We start from the raw sequence: 20,241 nt of genomic DNA on the forward strand, positions 1-20,241 counted from the left end.
AAACACTCCAGATTCTGTGTCATATTGAGAAACTTGCTTAACCTAACTCCTTAAAGTAATTAAAAAGGGGCTCAATTTGTATATTTTTTTTAAAGATTTTATTTATTTATTTGACAGACAAAGATCACAAGTAGGTAGAGAGGCAGGCAGAGAGAGAGAGAGAGAGAGAGAGAAGCAGGCTCGCCGCTGAGCAGAGAGCCTGATGCGCGGGGCTCGATCCCAGGACCCTGAGACCACGACCCGGGCTGAAGGCAGAGGCTTTAACCCACTGAGCCACCCAGGTGCCCCACATCTGTTTTTAATTAGAACAAAAATGGACAATAAAATGTGGACACACCATACACGTACTAACACTAAATAATAAGAGGACGTACAAATTTTTAAATCACATTTCTTATCATTGTTTTTAATCACATTTAGTCACATAATTTATAGTAGCATAGGTTTATAAAAGATGTTTAAGACTGGTTGGTAACTTACTCTTAGATTTTCTTTGAAAATGGAGAATAAAGGAGTTAGTCATGAGTTAAAGAATATTTAAGAATGACAAGTTGACTATAAACACAAAAGGTACACTGATAGCAATTCTATAAACAGCAAATATGAATGTAAATCATTTAAGCCTACTGGTTCACATTTTTAAAAGCACCCTCATTTCTTTAAAGTTAAGTACTATTCATGAAAGTCTACTGCGGACAATGATATATTCAATCCACCTAGTTGGGGGGTGGGGGGTGAATTTATGTGACCATCCAATTCAGAGTCTGATTTGGGTTCAAAAATCAAACTGTGTTCCCAAACAGTCACGAGTAGCATCATCAGTTCCTTAGATAATACAGCTTCCAAAACTCTCATCCTCCTGGTGACCCTCCTTTTCTGCTTCGACATACACATGCCTTTCTTTTAAAGAAGCAAAAAAGTATAGAAGTTCACCAAAATTCTGAAAGTCACAGTTTGTATAGCACTAAATGATAGTAGCTTTGGCATCTGATATTATAGTCAATTTTGACAAATCTTTTCTTCATTCTGGGTCAAGGCGAGGTAAGACAGGAAGAATGAGGTTCCCAAAGGCAGAGTCTTGAGTTATGAAGTATCCAGATGAGTGTGCGTGTGCGTGCTAGGGAAGAGTTACCAAAAAAAAAAAAAAAAAGAAAAAGAAAAAAAGAAAAGAAAAGAAAAGAAAAGAAAAGAAAGGCAGTTAAACTATTAGAAATCACAATTTTCTAAGCAAGGCATTAAAAATACTTGTCCTTTCTGACTGTTTAAGACCAAATTTATTTTAAAAATCAGTTCTGCCGCTGCTAATTTTGTTTAAATACACAGGAGATGGACAGTAATAAAGAATTTCTATTAACAAGCTGCACCAGGCACTCATTTATCAGACCACTCTGTCCCCCGTGATTCTCTAAAGTCAATAATGAGTTAAAGACATGAATTACTTTGTTCCTTGGAGTGGGGAAAACTTGCAACGAAGATCCCCCAAATTTGCCTTTGATCAACTAAGTAGGTTTTGAGAAAGAGAGGAGGGTGGGCAAGGGAGCTGATTACTGGTGATTAAGATCCCAACATTTTGTAGAGAACGTTGAAATGTAAGTAACAGAAGACCACCAGGACCTCCCTCTGTCGCTAGAGAAAGAAAAACTGTTTTTAGGTTGCCTTAAGTGAGATGATCTTTTGTCTCTTCCAATTCTGAGGCTCTAAGGTTTAAAAGCATAGGTAATGATGGCTTGTTCAAGTTCTCTGGGAACATTAGTCAAACTATCCAAGATCACTGTAATACTAAAACTGTTTATTCCTAGAACAGTATTTTTTTTTAAACTGATAGATGATCACATTCCTATGGTAAGAGTTAGGCTTTAAGCACTTCCTGAGTAACAGGTATGCTGACCATTAACAAGAGAATCCAAACAACAATAAACTGGTAAGATTATCCAGGGGTGTAACAGCATGACAAATTTGAAAAAAAAAAAAAAAATGTATGTACTATTAAACTATCCAGTTCAGCTTTAAGATCATTCTGTCCATCCAAATATCCTAACTGTAGGCAAGCACCCCTTGCCAGGTACAGCACCGAATCAATCATGACCATGTCAGAACCATAAAAGATACTTTCATAACTGCTGTATTGGTCCTTCAAATCCTTTGGGCATGACTGATCATCAGAAAACCACTGCAGTGATGTGTGGAACGTTTTTATTGATGTCGCTCCACCGAAATACAAAATAGGAACTGTGCTGGCTTCCAAGACCCAGGAATTCCCAATGAGACATGAATGTCAGTCACCCTTTGCTTACCTGCAGAGCTGCCTTTTGCTGGGCTGCGATATGCTGCTGCTCGGCGTGGTCCCGGAAGTCCTTATTAAGAGAGGGTCTCGAGAGTGCGATGCTAAAATGGGAATCTTAGTTATCTGCCGTTTAAGTACTTCCTACTTCTGAATCACATTTTTCATTATACATTCTTTATAGCGATCAAAAAAAAAAAGGCCTTCTGGAATAAGTCTTTTTTTTTCCCCTTCTCCCACTGTTTATATTAATTTATATGAAGAAAGCCCATTATTTACTGGAGCTTCAAATTACCTCTATTTTTGGTTATTCTTTGGGATGATCTAAGGTCCCCTACTTTCAAACTGCTTTGAGGTACTCCAGTCTATCACAGGTTACATTTATGATGAAGAGGGAAGCACTGTGAAGCAGAAGGTACAGCATGCGAACAAGCCCAGGCCGAAGACCTTGGCGTGTCTGAAGAAATGAACAGCTCCACAGCACTGGAGGTCAGGGTTGAAAAGGGGTGAAGTGGGTTGGCAGACACAGGAGAGAAAGGCAGGTGCCAGGGTATCAAAAGGCTTGTGAAATAAATTAAGAAATGTAGACCTTATCCTCACAGTGAAGAGAGGCTACCAGAGAGTTTAATATAGAGGAGTGACATGATCACAAGTACCACACAACGACTCCGAAAGACCACTGCTAAGCAGACTGTGCTGGTCACCTCCTCAACAGCTGTTGGTCTCCCTATCTCCTTGCTAATGGAATCCAAACTTCCTTCAGTTACTGGTGGTCCCATGCTTCAGGGCTGGCCAAGCTCATCCCTCAGGGAATGAACTCTGACAGGTGTAAGACAATGCCATTCTCCTTGTTGGTTTCTGGTTTAGGTAAGGGAAAGAGATACACAATTCTGGGCAACTAGACTTGATGGGCAGTCTGCAGGAAGGCTTCTGAGACTCTTAAAAAGGAATGTAGGACAGGCATCTTTCTGGCTTTGGCCTCTATAGGTGGCTCAGCATAACGTGAAGCTGAGACTATGGCAGTCATATCTGGACCATTAGGGAGCTACTGGCCCACAGAGAAAGGCAGAAAGGAAGGCTGGGGAGAGGCTGGAGCACGGCTCACACTGTCAGCCGCTGCACGGAGCCGATCTGGAACCCCCAGCTCTTCACGCTCCTGCGAAACATACATCCTCATGTGTACGCTGACTTTCTTGGTTCCTGTTACTTCCAGATTAAAACATTCTGACACAACTGATAAATATATTCAGGAGGATTGAAGATGACGGGAAACTCAGGGAGGAAGCAGCCATCGCCATGGAGGCAAGAAATGAGAGGGGCGAGGACGAGGGTGGCATCAGTAGCCATGAAGAAAAACAGGCAGATCTGAGACATGTTTCAAACTATTCACGTAAGAAAATGGCAACTGCTTGGAGATGGACACGAAAGGGAATAATAAATGAAGTCCACACTTCTGACGCTGAGAACTAGTAGATCAGTGCCACTCGCCAAGACAAGAAACCCAAGAACAATAAGTGGTTAGGGAGAGCACAGGAAGGGAAGAGGAGTTCAGCCTGGGACACACGAAGTTTGGAATGCCTAAGGGACATCGGGGTGGAGCTACCCAAAGGGCAGTCTGGGAGTCGGGAGAAAAGACTAGACAAAAGTTATCAGCACATAAATAACAGGGTGTGCAAGTGGAGGCACCTGCCCAGTTAAAAGCTCTGCGGAGACAGGAAACTGGCTGTAGGACCGAACTCAGGGGCATGGACATTCATGAGACAGGCAGTGAAGACATGTTTGCAAAAGAAACCAAGACCATGTGACACTGAGCCAGTGGAAGCTGAGGAAATGAAGTATTTTAAGAAGGACGGAGAGACCAGTGGTGTCAACGCTAAGAAGTCTAAAAAGAGAAGGCCCTCATTCTACCAGATTTAGGTACCATGAGCTTGCAAGTGACTGAGGCGGGCACCTATTCTTAGGAAGGGAGAGAGGGGCTCTCAAGTCAGAATGGAGTATGCTGTGGAGTCAGTAAGTGAGAAAGTAAAGATAAGGACAGACAGCACTTCCAGGAGGTCTGGCTGAAAAAGAGGGGCAAGGCAAGGGCAGTGGCTAAATGCGATGGAAAAAGGCAGAAACTGAACTCAATAAAGATGAAGCCACCTATATTTTACCTGCTTTGCAGACTGCTTAAGAAGTGGGATGCTGACAATTTCAGCAACAAACAAAAACCATACAAAACCTTTTCTTTTTTAAAAAGTACTCTGGGGACCATAAGTATTCCAGTTAGAAATGAAATAGTTACGATCTAACCAATTTGTCTAATTTTTTCAAATCTAAGAAACAAGCATAACATGTAAATTGCAATGTTACAGAGACAAACATGTGCCAACCAACTTGAAGTATTTTGTCCAAGATCTTTTTGATATCACTGAATGTAAAAAACACATTCTTCTTCAATACCTCGCCCCAGGATGATTAGTTGACGATTGGTTTTGCATTAGTAATTTTCTCTTCTCTTTGTCCAATTCTGCCAAGATTGCAACTCTGTTTTTGTTTTGAAAACCTAAAAAAGGGTGGGGGAGGAGAGAGAGAGATAAAAACATTTTAGAGCTATTTTTATAAACCCAGGCCGTCTAAAAACCCAGCAAGCAAATTCTATTCTCTAACAAGATAATGAACCCACTCGTGAGTAGTTCCCCTAGATGGTTACACCGTTTTCCTACTGCTTCCCAGCGACTTTACCAGCACAGAACTGTAACCACCAAGGTTTTCAGGAGGAAAACAGCAACAGACATGCTCAGATCCAAACAATATTTCTTTTTCTCAATTGCTTTCATTCAGAAATGACACAGTCTTTTAAGGAACAAGTCAAAGAAGTGCAACTGACTACACAGGAGTTCTGAGAAAGAAATGGAACGTAACAGATGGGACACAAAAATGTGTATTCTTTATCAAGTACTTAATACTGGGCTTGATTTTGATCTTCAAATTTCATAAGGTCTAGAGCAGTGGGTGCAAAGTCCTGGCCCAGGTGCCCCCCCAACTAGGTTTTAAAATCTGAATTAGGGGCACCTGGGTGGCTCCGCTGGTTAAGCATCCTCTTGACTGGAGCTCAGGTCGTGATCTCAGGGTCATGAGACTGAGCCCAACATGTCTGGCATCACGCTCAGTGGGGAGTTTGCTTGAGATTCTCTCCCTCCGCCCCCCGCCATGTGCTCTCTCTAACATTAATTAACTAAATAAAATCTAAATTAAATGCCAACATGTAAACATTGAAAGAATGTCAATAAAATCCTCAGATTTCTTGCTTCTCTTGAAACATCTCAAGCACCAGCAACAAGGGATCTGGATACCCCCATGGTAAAAATTAACCAGAACAAAGAAATAATCATCACTATTTTATCACATTAAAAAGACACCGGGCACTCTCTACCTTATTATAGTCCTTATGAAATTTGTATATACGCCTGTGGGCATTTGAGTTTGATCCCTAATTCAGAAGAAAGCAAATGGAAAGATAAAAGGCTGGGAAATAAACCCAAAGTGAGTTCTCTGTAAAGTGAAGAATGCTTTCCAAGGGAAAGCAGCACTCTCCCATTTGTATATATGAAGATGCGTGTATATAAAGCAAGTTACACCACTAGGTGTATTCCTAACTATAGGACGAGACTTTTTTCCACTTCTCAGAAGAGGCTAATATGTTCTTAGAAGATAATTATGTAGTTCCATCTTTGTAGGAATTTAGAGGTACTGTAGATTTGAAATCTGATAGTGTCTAAATTATGTGATGAGCAAAATACATAACCACACTCAAAAGTACTGATGTGCTGTTTACAGAAATAAGCATTTCTCTCAAGATTAATTTGTTCGCAAATAATATTTTAGGGTCACTATCAGTAAAAAAAATGTATATACATAGAAATTGTATGTACAAATCATTAAAAAGACTACATGAAGATAATCTGATCAATAATGTTCAGATGAATACAAGCATAACTGAGCTTTTCAATGCGTTGAAGCTTTCCTATTTTTTTTTTTTTAATGTCTATCTTCTGTGAAAAGGAACTTTGTAGGGAAAGTACTAGTTGCATGTTTTAGTGCAAAAAAAAAAAAAAAGGAAAAGAAAAGAAAACAAATGTGCCTGGAACATCTTGTCAGAAAGCATGGAAGTTTTTGTTTTATTTTGTTTTTTTTAAATATCCAGGGTAGTGCTGAAAGAATGAAGAAGTCAGGCACCTGAGTGGCTCAGTCGGTTAAGCGTCTGCCTTCAGCTCAGGTCCATGATCTCGGGGTCCTGGGATCAAGTCCCATATTGGGCTCCCTGTTTAGTGGGGAGTCTGTTTTTCCCTCTCCCTCTGCCATTCCCCCCGTTCATACCCTCTCCCTCCCTATCAATAAATAAATAAAATGCTTAAAAAAAAAAAGAATAAAGAAGTGAATCTGAGGTTAGCCAGGCTGTCACAACTGGAACATTAAAAAGAGAATAATAATTATAGCTCAGTGGAACAAACTGAGTCAATAATAAGCCATGACTCCATAATAAGATACAAAAGGGAAAGTTAAAACATAAAAATATAGTTGTAAAGAAGGATGAAAATAATAATGATTATCATTAATAATTAGGTCAGTTGTAATAATTACAATTAGTAATTAGGTTAGTGTTAACATTTAGGGATTTATTTCTCCTATTAAGTGTATGTCTGTTTATAAAGTACAGCTGTATACTTTTTTGTTTGGGTACACGGAGGAAGGGGTAGATACAGGAAACTGGGGCTAAGCCAAACACTTCCAGAAAAGGCAGGTGTGGGACCAAGAACGAGAGAGGTGGATTCAGCACAGGTTCTCACACACGTGCGCTCGCACACACACAAGCACACACACACCATTTAAAAGGAGCCCCAGTGGTGATGAGCAGCCACGTCACACAAAGACCAAGCAGAGACTGTGAGTTCTAACTGGATGAGTTCGTGAAATTCCCAAAGAGAGCGAACTGTAAGACCTAATGCTCCCTGACCTCTTGGGAGATGAAATGCATTAAATCTTGGCAGTAAAGCTACCAGAAAAGGGCAATTCATAATGAAAACAGAACACAGAAGTATTTCATTTAGGGGCTAACTCCAGGTTGTGAGAAACTAAAAATCTATGAGGTAGGCATGAGCTTAAAGAAATCCCATTAACTCAGCAGGTCAAGTTTAATGATAGAAGGGACCCAATGCACACCAGCACAGCTTTTAAATCATCTTTAAAGGCATAGCCAAATCTCGTGTTTTGGCTGAGAATCAAACTTATCAAAAAACACTAAATCTTGACTTACCTGAAATTTTGTTTTGTTTTGGTAGTGGTAAGATTACTGTAACCCTAGGAAGGTATAGAAAGATTACTATAATCCTGGGAAAGTACAAAAATAAGAATCTGGGAAGATTATTATAACCCCAGAAGACATAAAAAACAAGTACAGAAAGAGTAAATTAATTAATTAAGCCTATGGATTAATAATTTTAAATAGATTTAAGTGTACTAATTTTGCAATCATTACAAAGTATTACATAATCATTAATTATAATTCTAATTTAAACTGTTACAGAGAATTTAACAAAATAAGCTTATAATCAATTCTAAATGTTTAAAAATTTTTATTTTAGAAGTTACTTTATTAGATGAGTATAGGTTTAATATACCAGTAATTAAATTATGAGCAGTGATGAGTATTTTTCTCCATGCATGAGATTCCCTTGGACTTTAAAGAACTCATTGAAGTATTTAAACAAGGGGTCACTGGAGTGGACTAGCCCATAGCCTTGCCTCCCTGGTAAAGATGGGATGACGCCTGTCTCTGTATCTCACTTATTGCTCCATACTCCCACCCAGAAACCCAAGTTTTATCCTTATAACCCCTCCCCCTTACTACCCACATCTACCCAATCACCGAGTCATATGAATTTCATGTCCTGAATGTCTCAAAAATAACCTCCCTTCTCAACTCCTTTTCCTCAGTCTAACCACACAAAATTATCTTTTGCATAATATTCCAGACCTTAAATGTACATCTACAGACAGCTGAGAGCCACAAAAACTACTTTACAGAGAAAGGGTATGGTCAGGTCTTCTGGGCGTTTATTTTCTGATCTTGTCTAATGCTCCTGAAATCTATGCTTCCCTCTTGATTTTTTAAAAAATACATTATTATTTTACATGTCTGTTTTGCACAAAATGTTTACGTTATAAAAGTATATAAAAGTCAACAGATAGCACTTAGGAAATAATAATAGCTTTCGAATTTGAAACTTAAGGCACAAACTAGATAATCTATCTGGTTATACGAAGCGTAATATTCTACAGTAAGATTCTCCCACTTTCAGGGTTTATACAAACGAACTCTAACTAGGACATCAATACATAACATTTAATTTTTTTTTATTACACTCACTACACAAGTTTTTTTTTTTAAATCTCTCTTGCCATAATTTAACATTTGACTTTTATATTCTTTTACATGTATCATAGCTACACATCTTTTACATTCTCAGAAGCATGAGGGTGTTAAAGATATATCTCACGTACAGTACTTAATATTCCTTTATAGTTAACCTTTTTCCTAATAAGATTATCTTAGAATAAAGCAGCACACTCTAAAATACTTCTACTTTTAGAATTGTAATCCTATCTCCATTCACAATCATATATATTTTCGTTTCTTCATCTATTCATAGAAACATATAACTCCCACACATTTTTTTGTCACTAAAAAGATTCCTGAGGAACTGGCATCCCATCAAATTGCATTTAAAACCTAACAGCTGAAAATCACTTTACATGAATAGCTCTACCACACTTAAATAAGCACTAACTGGAATTCTTTTTATTGGAAAAAAATCTAAAGCTAAAGAATGAAAATTGTTCTAAAATATTATTCAAATCCTTTCAAGTGGTTATCTTACAGGCTATATATTTGTCACAACTATATATTAATTCAACGTGTCATACTTAAGATACCTGTTTAGTATTAAAGAAAAGTCACTGTGACACTATTAGTTTAACATGTTTTAAGTTATTTACTGAATCAACATATATTTATTGTGTATTCATCATATACAGGCACTAGATAGGTTCTAAGGATACACATGATGAGCCAAAGTTGGACATGATTCTAGCTCTCCTGGTTCTCAAACAGTCCACTGAGGATAGAGATGATCAAATAATTACTGCAATGAATGTATACTTAGAGTCTAAGATGAGTGGTCTGAAATAAAGAAAGAAAATTCTATAAGCACTTATAACAATCCACTACTGTAGGAATCAACGTTAAATAAATCTGACCTAGGAGCAGGGGGAGCAGTGAAGGCTTCCATAGAAAGTAATGCCTGAACTGAAATCACAAGGACAAATAAATAAGTTCGTTGGGGCAGGGAAATAACACTTTCCCCTATCACAAGAGCACTGTAGCTACAGTGTTGAGAACAGGCTAGACAAGAGGAAACAGGAGACTATGATAGTAGAACAACCTAGAGATGACAAAAGTTGTTACCCACCAGGGAAATGGAAAGATAGGAACAGATCCAAGAGCTATTCAGGAAGTTAAATCAACAGACCTGGACAAAAGTAAATATGAAGTTAAGGGTGGTGAAGAAGGGGTCGTGGATGGCTCCTAGATTTTTGGCTCATATAGTTAAATGGTGAATTATTTCTACTTCTCTATTGCTGCTGTAACAAACTACTACAAACTTACTAGTCTCTTAAAACAACACAAATCTATTATCTTAACAATTCTGTAGTTCAGTGGTCTTGCTTGGCTAAAATCAAGGGGCTGCATTTCCTTCTGGAGCTTCTGGTGAAGAATCTGTTTCCTTGCCTTTCCCAGTTTCTAGAAGCTGCCTGAGTTCCTTGGATCGTGGTACCCTTTCTCTGCCTTCAAACCAGCAACATTATCTCTCTGACCATAGCTAGGGAGAAAATTTGCTGCTTTTCAGGCCTCCTGTGATTAAAATGGGCCCACCTGGATAATCCAGGATAATCTTCCCATCTCAAGGCCCTTAACCTTAGTCACATGTGTTACGTTCTTTCTGCCAGAGAAGGTATAACATAGTCATGGGGATTATGAGGTGAGCATCTTTGGTGGGGGGGGGGGTGTCATTTTGCCTACCACACTCCCAACAATGTATGTAATGTGTTCAGTGGTTAAAGCTCAAACCTCATTCAGGGGAGACTGTCTGATGTCTGTCTTAGCAGAATAAAAGCATATAACATTACTAAGTTAATGTGAGTTGAATAGTACCAATTAATTAATCTTTCTGGTATCTTGTTAATGGCAAACACTTCTTGTATCTGGAGAGAATGAAAAATTATTCAACTTGGGGCCCCTGGGTAGCTCAGTGGGTTAAGCCTCTGCCTTTAGCTCAGGTCATGATCTCAGGGTCCTGGGACTAAGCTCCATGTTGGGCTCCCTGCTCAGCAGGGAGTCTGCTTCTCCCTCTGCCCCTCTGCTCATGCTCTCTCAAATAAATAAATAAATAAATAAATAAATAAATAAATAAAATCTTGAAAAAAAATTATTTAACTCTTAGCTACTTTTTGGAATTTACTGAAAATACATATCAAAGGAAAGGAATGAACCCTAATGTCTGGTCAGGTGACCTCCCTGTTTTCAAGTTCTCTCAGTCCTCAAGGACTTAGTCCTTGTGCAAGCTGCTGCCACTTTCTCTACCCATTTAAGGTTTCCCTTCTGCAGGACTGGCTAAATAAGATGTTATCTTCTGCTCGAACCGACCTTTCCTTATCACTCATTCTTCTTTTCCTCTTACAGATAAACTCCCAGGTCCATTTCATTGCAAGGATTTTCTGCTTAATAACAGATGCAGAAGAAATATAAAGATTAAGAAGTCTTTTGCCTCTATTCTGGAGCTCCCAATTTTTCTCTTAGATGCTATAATTAAAATGTTTTTTTTAAGTTTATATATTTATTTGACAGAGAGAGAGACAGCAAGAGAGGGAACATAAGCAGGGGGAATGGGCTAGGGAGAAGCAGGCTTCCCGCAGAGCACGGAGCCCGATACAGGGGTCGATCCCAGAACCCTGGGGTCATGACCTGAGCCAAAGGCAGATGTTTAATGACTGAGCCACCCAGGCGCCCCATAATTATAATGTTCTAATCCCTCAGCTAAAGTGCAGTATGAAAAAGCAATGAACAGGGTACTGGGGCAGAGAATCAATCTGACTTCTCATATCAGTACTACCAGTTACTACTTCATATTGGGAAATTATCTCAGGAGTCAGGACCAGTGGAGACAACAGTAACAACTTCGAAGCGTGGTTACATGAGGTACAGAAAATCAAAGTAAAATATCTAGCATACAGTGTGCCATGCGGTAAGTGCTTAATAAATACTAGCCCTCACTATCACTGTTAGTTAACATCACTAGACTCTTCTCAGCCCCATGGTGCCAACTCACTTTCAGTGAATAGTTTTTCATCACAAAGAATACAGCTGATGAGCATGCAACTTTCTAGGGTTACACTCATATGACCGGCCTCCCAGGCCAGTCTCAGTGGGCCCGGGGATCTCAAGCTCTCTCCCAACGATACACAAGATCCGAAGGTGCTTTACAACATATTCTGCCTCAACTCAGTTTCATTCCTAATTCAGCCTGGGGCCTACAGATCATTCCTAGCACACCAGAAAAATACTGCACTCTGCCTCCACAGCTAAAAATGAAACAAAAGGAAATCTAGCTTTAAAAATCTACTGCAGTTAAAGCCTCTGCCTTCGGCTCGGGTCGTGATCTCGGGATCCTGGGATCGAGCCCCGCATCGGGCTCTCTGCTCTGCGAGTAGCCTGCTTCCCTCTCTCTCTGCCTGCCTCTCTGCCTACTTGGGATCTCTCTCTGTCAAATAAATAAATAAAATCTTAAAAAAAAAAAAAAATCTACTGCAGGGGCGACTGGGTGGCTCAGTGGGTTAAAGCCCCTGCCTTCGGCTCGGGTCATGATCCCAGGGTCCTGGGATCGAGCCCCGCATCGGGTTCTCTGCTCAGCGGGGAGCCTGCTTCCCTTCCTCTCTCTCTGCCTGCCTCTCTGCCTACTTGTGATCTCTGTCTGTCAAATAAATTAATAAAATCTTTAAAAAAAAATCTACTGCAAATTGCATCATCTTTACAATCTTTAAAAAAAGTACAAATATAAGAATTTTAAATTATTTTTACGCATCGGCATAAATTTTAATTTACATTTAATTTACATCTTAATTGAGAGGTAGCATACCTTGCTTTTCTTTTGCACCATAGATGGCCTGGGGTAAGACTTAGTATTTGGGCCTGAGGCCAAGCAAGACACCTCCAAGAGCTATGCCATCCCACTCCTACACAGTACCCTGAAATCACACCTAAGAGCATCCAGAATGGCCCAAGTCAAAAGTTCCAACCACCTGACCTGCAGGACTTAGAGTTATTCCTGCAAACATTTTAAGATCACTAGAAAATAAAAGAATCAAAGAAAATAATTCACATTTCTTACTCAGTATTTCACTAGGTTTCTGTGTCTGAAATCAGGTGCCACCACACGATCATAGGACCTTGATATTTACAAGTAATGAAAGATTCTTTACATAGTACATTGGCCAAATTCCAGTTTGAGAATCTGCCTCTACATATTAAAACTCTCAAAATGTTACTTATCAATCAGGTAGTTATTAAGAACCAACCAGATGTTCCATACTACGATGGATGGTAAGGAGGAGACTTCAGTACTGTGCCAAGAGCTTATGAAATTTAGCAGTCCTGATTGCTACCACAGTATGACAGACTGTTAGATCTGCTAGTGGGGCTCAGTGAACACAATGGGATTCGGTCTCCTACACCAGGGAACTTAACAAACTGCAGTGTACAGATCAGGATTTCTTTTTTAAGTCATGGTCCTTTCAGCTATTGTTGTAAGATAATTATGGCACCTGGCATTCAATCTCTGTATTAAGTAGTTCCTATACATATGAAGAGTACAGAAATAATTTAATATAGAAAGCAAAATGCGACAGAGCCAAACAAATTAGAATTTAAAATTTTTCACTGGGACTCTATAGAGCATGATACGGTCTCCCTCTGCTGGTGCCTAATAGCAGCTCAGGACACCAAAAAAAAAAAAAAAAAAAAAAATCACTGACAAAAGAACAACAGAAGCCAAAGGCTAATTTCAATTCACTTCTATTTAGATTGGAGGATGTTTCACAGCAGATATATTTTTGGACCAATCAAAGACAACCCTAAAAAAGATAGCGTTTTATTGCAAATGCTAAAAAAAAAAACAAAACAACCCAGCAAATTGTAAATCTCAATTATTGTGCTATTAAAACAGATAATTTAAAATTTATTTTCATCTGGACTGCATTGTGTGATTTTTAGCAGCATATTTTCACTCTAAAATAGACATCTCTTTGTTTTCATTTTGGTTCAAATTAAATTATTTTTCATCTGATAACTTCACGAAAAGAATGGGTCAAAGATCAGAAGCGAATGTTGACCTGTGATTAATCCACAGAGCACACAAATCACACAGGGTTATTTGAAAGAACAGAATGGTATTAGCTAGTTACAACGATCACCATAGCTCGCTTTTCATAATACTATACTTCTATAAAGCTCATGAACCTTTAGTGTGCCCTAAATGCAACTAATATACTAAAATAGATTTACATATAATGAAACAGCAGACTTCCAACTTCCAGTAGTAGCAGAGTAGTTTGGTTAGAAAAACCCTGTCACAGTATAATTATAAATTTTGGACAAAAGATGAGAAATTCATCTTATGAATTAAGATAACTAGAAAATAGTAAAGACTAGATAACTAGAAGATAACTAGATAAGATAACTAGAAAGCAGTAGAGACTGACCAAAATCAGGGAGAAACCTCAATTCCTGAGTTTGGGAATTTGCGACACTTTGTTCGATCCACAAACAGTTCGGATAGCCTCACCTTACTGGCTCTGAGTTGTCAGAGGACAGTTCAGGGCTGACAGAGAACCCAAAAGGGAAAGGCAGAAGGAGTAAAGTCCAAAACGTGCCTATACAATCCACCCAGCATTTCTGTTTCCTGCTAAAACTACACATGGAGACCCCAGGGGGATCCAGCAATAAAGCAGCAACCGGAAGCTGAAAAGACTGAGCAGAGATTTCAGCTAGAGCCCAACAAGGAAGACAAGAGTTTGTAATGTGAGTTGAGGCTTGCATTTGCTAGAACAAAAACCCCATTTCAGAGCAATACAAAAGAATCCAGAGTTTCTACAATATATTAGTAATATCCACTATCCAGTAACCAAACACTAAGTATAGCAAGAAAAAGGTGACCCACACTAAAAAATAAATAAATAAATAAATAAATAAATAAATAAATAAATAAAATGCAGTCAACAGAAAACAACTCTAAGGGGTGCCTGGGTGGCTCAGTGGGTTAAAGCCTCTTCGGCTCAGGTCATGATTCCAGGGTCCTGGGGTGGAGCTGGCATTGGGTTCTCTGCTCAGTGGGGGCCTGCTTCCTCCTCTCTCTCTCTGCCTGCCTCTCTGCCTACCTGTGATCTGTCAAATTAAATAAATAAATAAATAATCTTAAAAAAAAAGAAAACAACTCCAAGATGATCCAGATGGTGCAATTAGGGGTGACAAAAGACCTGTATCTAGACTCTATAAAAAAGGAAAACTTAATGATAAAAATAAACCATTTTTTTTTTAAAACGAGCAAAAGACTTAAGTAAAAATAGAAAAAAGATTTACAATGTCCAGTAGGTACAAATAAAGAGTTCAACATTTGTCATCAGGGAAATGCAAGTTAATACTATAATGAGATGTCACTTTGCCACTGAAATGGCTAAAATTAAGACGACCTATAACACTACATATAGAGCACCCAGAGTTTTCACACATTGCCATTGGGCATGTAAATTGGTACAGCCAGTTTGGGACAAGGTTTGGCAGTTTTTCAAAACATTAACAATGTACTCAGCTATTAATCCAAATATCTACAAAAAGACTTATAAACAAATATTCAAAGCAGCTGTATTCACAATGGCCAACACTGAGACAACCAGAGAATGAATTTTTAAAAAATGGTGGTGAATACATACAGTAGAGCACTACTCCACAAGAAACAATAAACTATCAACACATGGCACAACACAGATGAAACTCACAGTTTAATAGGTTAGTGAGAAGCTGGATACAAACAAGTACACACTTCATGACTACATTTATATGAAGTTTAAGTGAGACAAAACTAAGGTAAAAAAATCAGGACAGAGATAAGTAATAAAAAAACATGGGTCAAACGAGTTTAGAATTGATAGGGAAAGGAAATAGAGGTTTGCTTCAAGTTTTGAAACAGGACGTAACTTACCAAGTGGGATTTAATACTTTCTGGAGATTAAATTTTACTTTTTAAAACGTATTTTTTTAATTTAATTTTTTCAGTGTCCCATAAAACTTATTTTTAAATAAAAACTTCTCTAGGATGTTTCTGACCTGATATGCTTTAAAGAGCTTCTAAACAGAGGTGATGTGTATCAAAGTTTCTAGAGCAAATGAAGATAAAGTCATGAATATTGCCTGGTGACAATATAACCTCTTTATTTTATTTTTTAAAAGATGTTATTTATTTATTTCACAGACAGAGATCACAAGTAGGCAGAGAGGCAGGCAGAAAGAGAGAGAGGAAGGGAAGCAGTCTCCCCGCTGAGCAGAGAGCCCGACTTGAGACTCGATCCCAGGACCCCGGGATCACAACCCGAGGCGAAAGTAGAGGCTTTAACCCACTGAGTCACCCAGGCACCCAATATAACCTCTTTAAAAGTGGTTCTGATTTCAAGTAGAAGAGAACACAGATGTCAGAGGAGGACCTAAGATTTACAATGTGAATAATCTTTTTATTTTATTTTATTATTTTTAATATTTTATTTATCTGTCAGAGAGTGAGAGAGAGAGAGAGGGTGTGCACATGAGTAGGGGGAGAGGCAGAGGGAGAAGCAGGCTCAGAGCTGAGCAAAGAGCCTGAAGTGGGATTCCATCCCAGGACCCCGGGATCATGACCTGAGCTGAAAGCAGATGCTTAACCAACTGAGCCACCTGGGGGGGGGGGGGGGGCTCTGTTTTTTTTTTTTTTTTTTTAAGAATTTTACTTATTTATCTGAGAGAGAAAGAGAGTAGAGCAAGAGAGAGAGACAGCACAAGCAGGGGGAAGGGGCAGAAGGAGAGGGAGAAGCAGACTCCCCGCTGAGCAGGGAGCCTGATGTGGGGTTCAACCCTAGGAACCCTGCAATCATCACCTGAGTTGAAGGCAGATGCTTAACCATCTGAGCCACTGAGGCGCCCCAGGTGTGAATAATTTCAATTTTTTATTAACATATAATGTATTATTTGCCCCAGGGGTACAAGTCTGTGAATCGTCAGGCTTACACACTTTGCAGCACTCACCATATAGCACATATCCTCCAGTGTGAATAATTTTAACACAAGTTAAAAAATAGGATTAATAGCTATTAAGAATGTTATATGTCTGATACAATGTTGAACTTACTTCAAATACAGGGTTTTTACTTTGCTATTAATTTTTTATTCTGACTACAGTAACTGCCCTATCCTAACTTTCTATTAAAACATGTTTATTAAACGGGGGAAAAGTTCCTGGTAATAACAAGTTCCAGCATGTATTACCTTGTCCGGAAGGGTTTGCTGCCATATCTTCCTATTTTGTTTCAGCTATGCTCAGTGGCAACTGGTCAGCACTTTACAGTCCCCTGTAGAAAAATATGTGTACACATATATTAAATATACCATACTTTAGTAACAAACTAAAAGTTGTCAGGAACAGCTAGCCTCCCTACAATGAAACGTTTTCAGTTTTTTTTAATCTCTTCAGAAATATGCATCTGAAAAGTGTACAGACTTAAATCACAAATTTAAATTCTGCAAGCCCCTCAAGTATTTAATTAGAACATTAAGGTTCAATGTTTATTCTTGCAAATGTTGATACCAACATTTAGCATTGCTATCTTTAATATTACAATGTATTACATAACATTGTATTTACCAAACACCACCAATGTATCAACCAACTGATAGCATCAATACAATCAGTGCTAGACAGGAAAACAAACAAACGAACAAACAAAACATCCCTCTATGGTCTTTCTTTATTCACTTAAAAAATATATCCAGCAACTACTATGTATACTGAAAGCTAAAAAGGAAAACGCGCCTAGAATTCATCAAGTACATACTCGGCACCATACACTGTGTAAGATGCTTGAAATTCTTTTATTTATCACCACTTTATAGATGGGGAGATCCGTGCCCAAAGCCACAAAGCTAGTAAGAATACTTTGGGCTGTTAGTTTCCCAACTTTGTGGGTTTTGTATCAGGCCTTGGGGAGATCGCAAATGAGGAAGACCCTACCTCTCAAGGGACACAGAGTTCCAGCGGGAAAATATACTCTCATTCAAACAATCCTACTGAAGAGTTTAACATACGCGCTCTTTAAAAGGCGCAAACAGTGCTCCGGAAGCATAGAGGAACTGATTCTATTGGCGTGATGAGGGATGCCTTTAGGGGAACCCGGGAAAAGTACAAGGGCTGGCAAACAGATTTCGGTTTTGAACAAAATATCCTTAGGTGCTCCTGCAGAAGCACAGGGCGAGCCAAGCCGGTTGGCAGAAGAGGAAAGAGGGCCATCTAGTGAACGGAAACGTAAAGCAGGGATGTGACAGAGCTGCACCTGCTTCTCAAAGGGTCCTTGCAGGAGGGCGTGGATCGCAGGCTGGGTGGGGGCTGCGGCCGACAGCATCCCGAGAAAGGGAAGTGAGGAAGGTGGGGAGGCGGCTACCCTATGGCAACAAAGCAGCAGCAGATCAGCGTCGGAACCACACACTTCCCTCCCCCGCCGCCGTCAGGCGCTCCTACTTACCAGGGCCAAGAGAGCACCCAGGACCCTCCTCGCCGTCGGATCGCTCTCTCAAAGGGGGCGCGACCACTTAGAGACCTGCAAACAGAGCCCAACGTGCGGCTCTACAACCTTCCCGCCCCCGCTGCGCTTCCGCCTCCTGCCTGACGTACACCCGAGGGAGCGGAAGTTCCGCCTCCCGCATGCGTCCAGCGGCAGCTGCCCGCAGCGATCCGTGTTTTAACTGCAGCCCCGTGCAGAAGGCCACTTCCTTTCCGAAGAGTGGCAGCCGAAGAGGCGCATGGGAGATGCAGGCTGCGCTGTTGGGGGCGGAGCCCGGGTGGGGCAGGCCCAGGCGGGGCGGGCCCAGGCGGGGCGCGGAGACGCTTGCCGCTGACTAGGCGGGCAGGGGCGGGGTCGACACTAGCCGGGTCCCTAGCACCGCTAGTTACCCTTTTTTCAAGGCCATTATGGTTCAGAGAAAAGTCTCCAGCTCGGCGGGGCCTGAGACGATAGGAATGCACTTCCCCTGGGATGAGGAGAGGGCCAAACTTCACAGGCTGGGCAGGCTTTCGAGATTGAACAACCATCTGGGGTTGTGCGCCACACACATCTTCAAATCCCAGGGATTTGTTTTGTTGTTGTTTTTTTAATAGTTCGTGTAATTATACATAAGAAAAGCACAAAACGTGCAGAAATGTTTGCTACTGTGCGATAATGTATTCAAGAAATGGCTGTGTCACATCTCAGAACACGAAGACCCTTCTAGTGGGTTCACTGATGCGTGATTGCCGTGCAATGGATCGACTTATTTACATTGAAAGGTAGCCGTGTACTGATGTGCGTCACCTGTTCTGTGGTCGGTAACCCCGGTTACGCACATTTTCTAGAATTTGAACATATGTTTTTAATAATCGGTATTTGCTCAGTGGTAAATGTTTGTAATGCACAATTTTGTTGTGCACGGATCTAGGACTGAAGTCATAACACTACCAAGCATTTATTGAGTGGCTTCTGCACGCTAGGTTCTTGTGCATCAGCTCCGGTCCTGTCATTTCCTGATTTATTCACATATTCACCTATGAAGCTCAGAAATGTTGAGTTACTTTAGGTCAAGTGGCAAGCTGAGTTTCAAAGGAGTGAATGTTTGCCGGATGCTAAGGCCCACATTCTTGGAACCCACACGTTGTCTCTACTCTGCGGGAAGGAATTCCTTTGAGGCCAGGTCTTGTTGACATCTTTAATACAGATATAAAGTATTGGCCAGGGCTGCTTTTCAATTAAGAGGCCTTCCTGAGGGGCGCCTGGTCAACTCAGTTGAAAGAGCATGTGACTCTTGATCTCCAGGTCATGAGTTTGAGCCCCATGTTGGGTGTAGAGATTACTTAAAAAGAAAAATAAAATAAAATAAAATATTTACAAAAAAGGGGAGGTATTTTTGAATCCTGGGCTGACTGAAAAGACAACTGGGCTGTATATGGCTGACAAAACCTTAATGAAATTATATTTTGGTTCAAGGTGGTCTGACTAGACAATACAGAAGCCAAGGCATAAGAAAGCTCCAGTCTAAGTCTGATTTCTTTGTTTTTTTTTTTTTAATTTTTATTTAAATTCCAGTTAACATACAGGGTAGTATTAGTTTCAAGTGTAGGATTTAGTGATTCATCACTTACATACAACACACAGGGCTCATCACAAGTGCCCTCCTTAATGCCTGTCCCCCATTTGGCCCATCCCCCACTCACCTCCCTCCAGCAGCCCTCAGTTTGTTCTCTGTAGTTAAGAACTGTTTTCTGGTTTGCCTCTCTCCCTGCCCCCTCCCATGTTCATCTGTCTCTTAAATTTCACATATGCATGAAATCATATGGTATTTGTCTTTCTCTGACTGAATTATTTTGCTTAGTATAGTAAACTGTAGCTTCATCCATGTTATTGCAAATGGCAGGGTTTCATTCCTTTTTATGACCGATATTCTTTTGTGTATATATACCACAACTTCTTTGTCTGTTCATCAGTCAGTGGATATTTGGGCTCTTTCCATAATTTGGCTAGTGTTGATAATGCTGTTG

The 20,241-nt window shown here is 39.9% G+C and overlaps 1 protein-coding gene across 3 annotated transcripts; it reads right to left on the bottom strand.

Moving 5' to 3' along the window:
• Positions 1-216: 216 nt before the first annotated feature.
• Positions 217-18,325, bottom strand: LOC111146092 (INTS3 and NABP interacting protein). Of its 3 annotated transcripts, XR_002640517.1 has the most exons (6): positions 18,197-18,325; positions 16,947-17,029; positions 7,578-7,621; positions 4,724-4,826; positions 2,295-2,385; positions 262-1,117 (listed from the first exon to the last, which is right to left on the bottom strand). XR_002640517.1 is itself a non-coding variant. In XM_022501475.1 (5 exons), exons 2-5 carry the CDS (start codon positions 16,969-16,971, stop codon positions 1,022-1,024), a joined length of 315 nt encoding a protein of 104 aa, XP_022357183.1. In that variant the 5' UTR covers positions 16,972-17,029; positions 18,197-18,325; the 3' UTR covers positions 217-1,021. The 3 variants fall into 3 exon arrangements, 2 of the variants coding, with proteins under 2 accessions (XP_022357183.1, XP_022357184.1); XM_022501475.1 differs by lacking the exon at positions 7,578-7,621 and having other exon boundaries at positions 217-1,117; XM_022501476.1 differs by lacking the exons at positions 7,578-7,621; positions 18,197-18,325 and adding an exon at positions 18,008-18,052.
• Between the last annotated feature and the right edge of the window lie 1,916 nt (positions 18,326-20,241).

Source organism: Enhydra lutris, unplaced genomic scaffold, assembly GCF_002288905.1.
Source record: "Enhydra lutris kenyoni isolate GAN:26980312 unplaced genomic scaffold, ASM228890v2 scaffoldscaffold13, whole genome shotgun sequence".
NCBI lineage: Eukaryota > Metazoa > Chordata > Mammalia > Carnivora > Mustelidae > Enhydra > Enhydra lutris.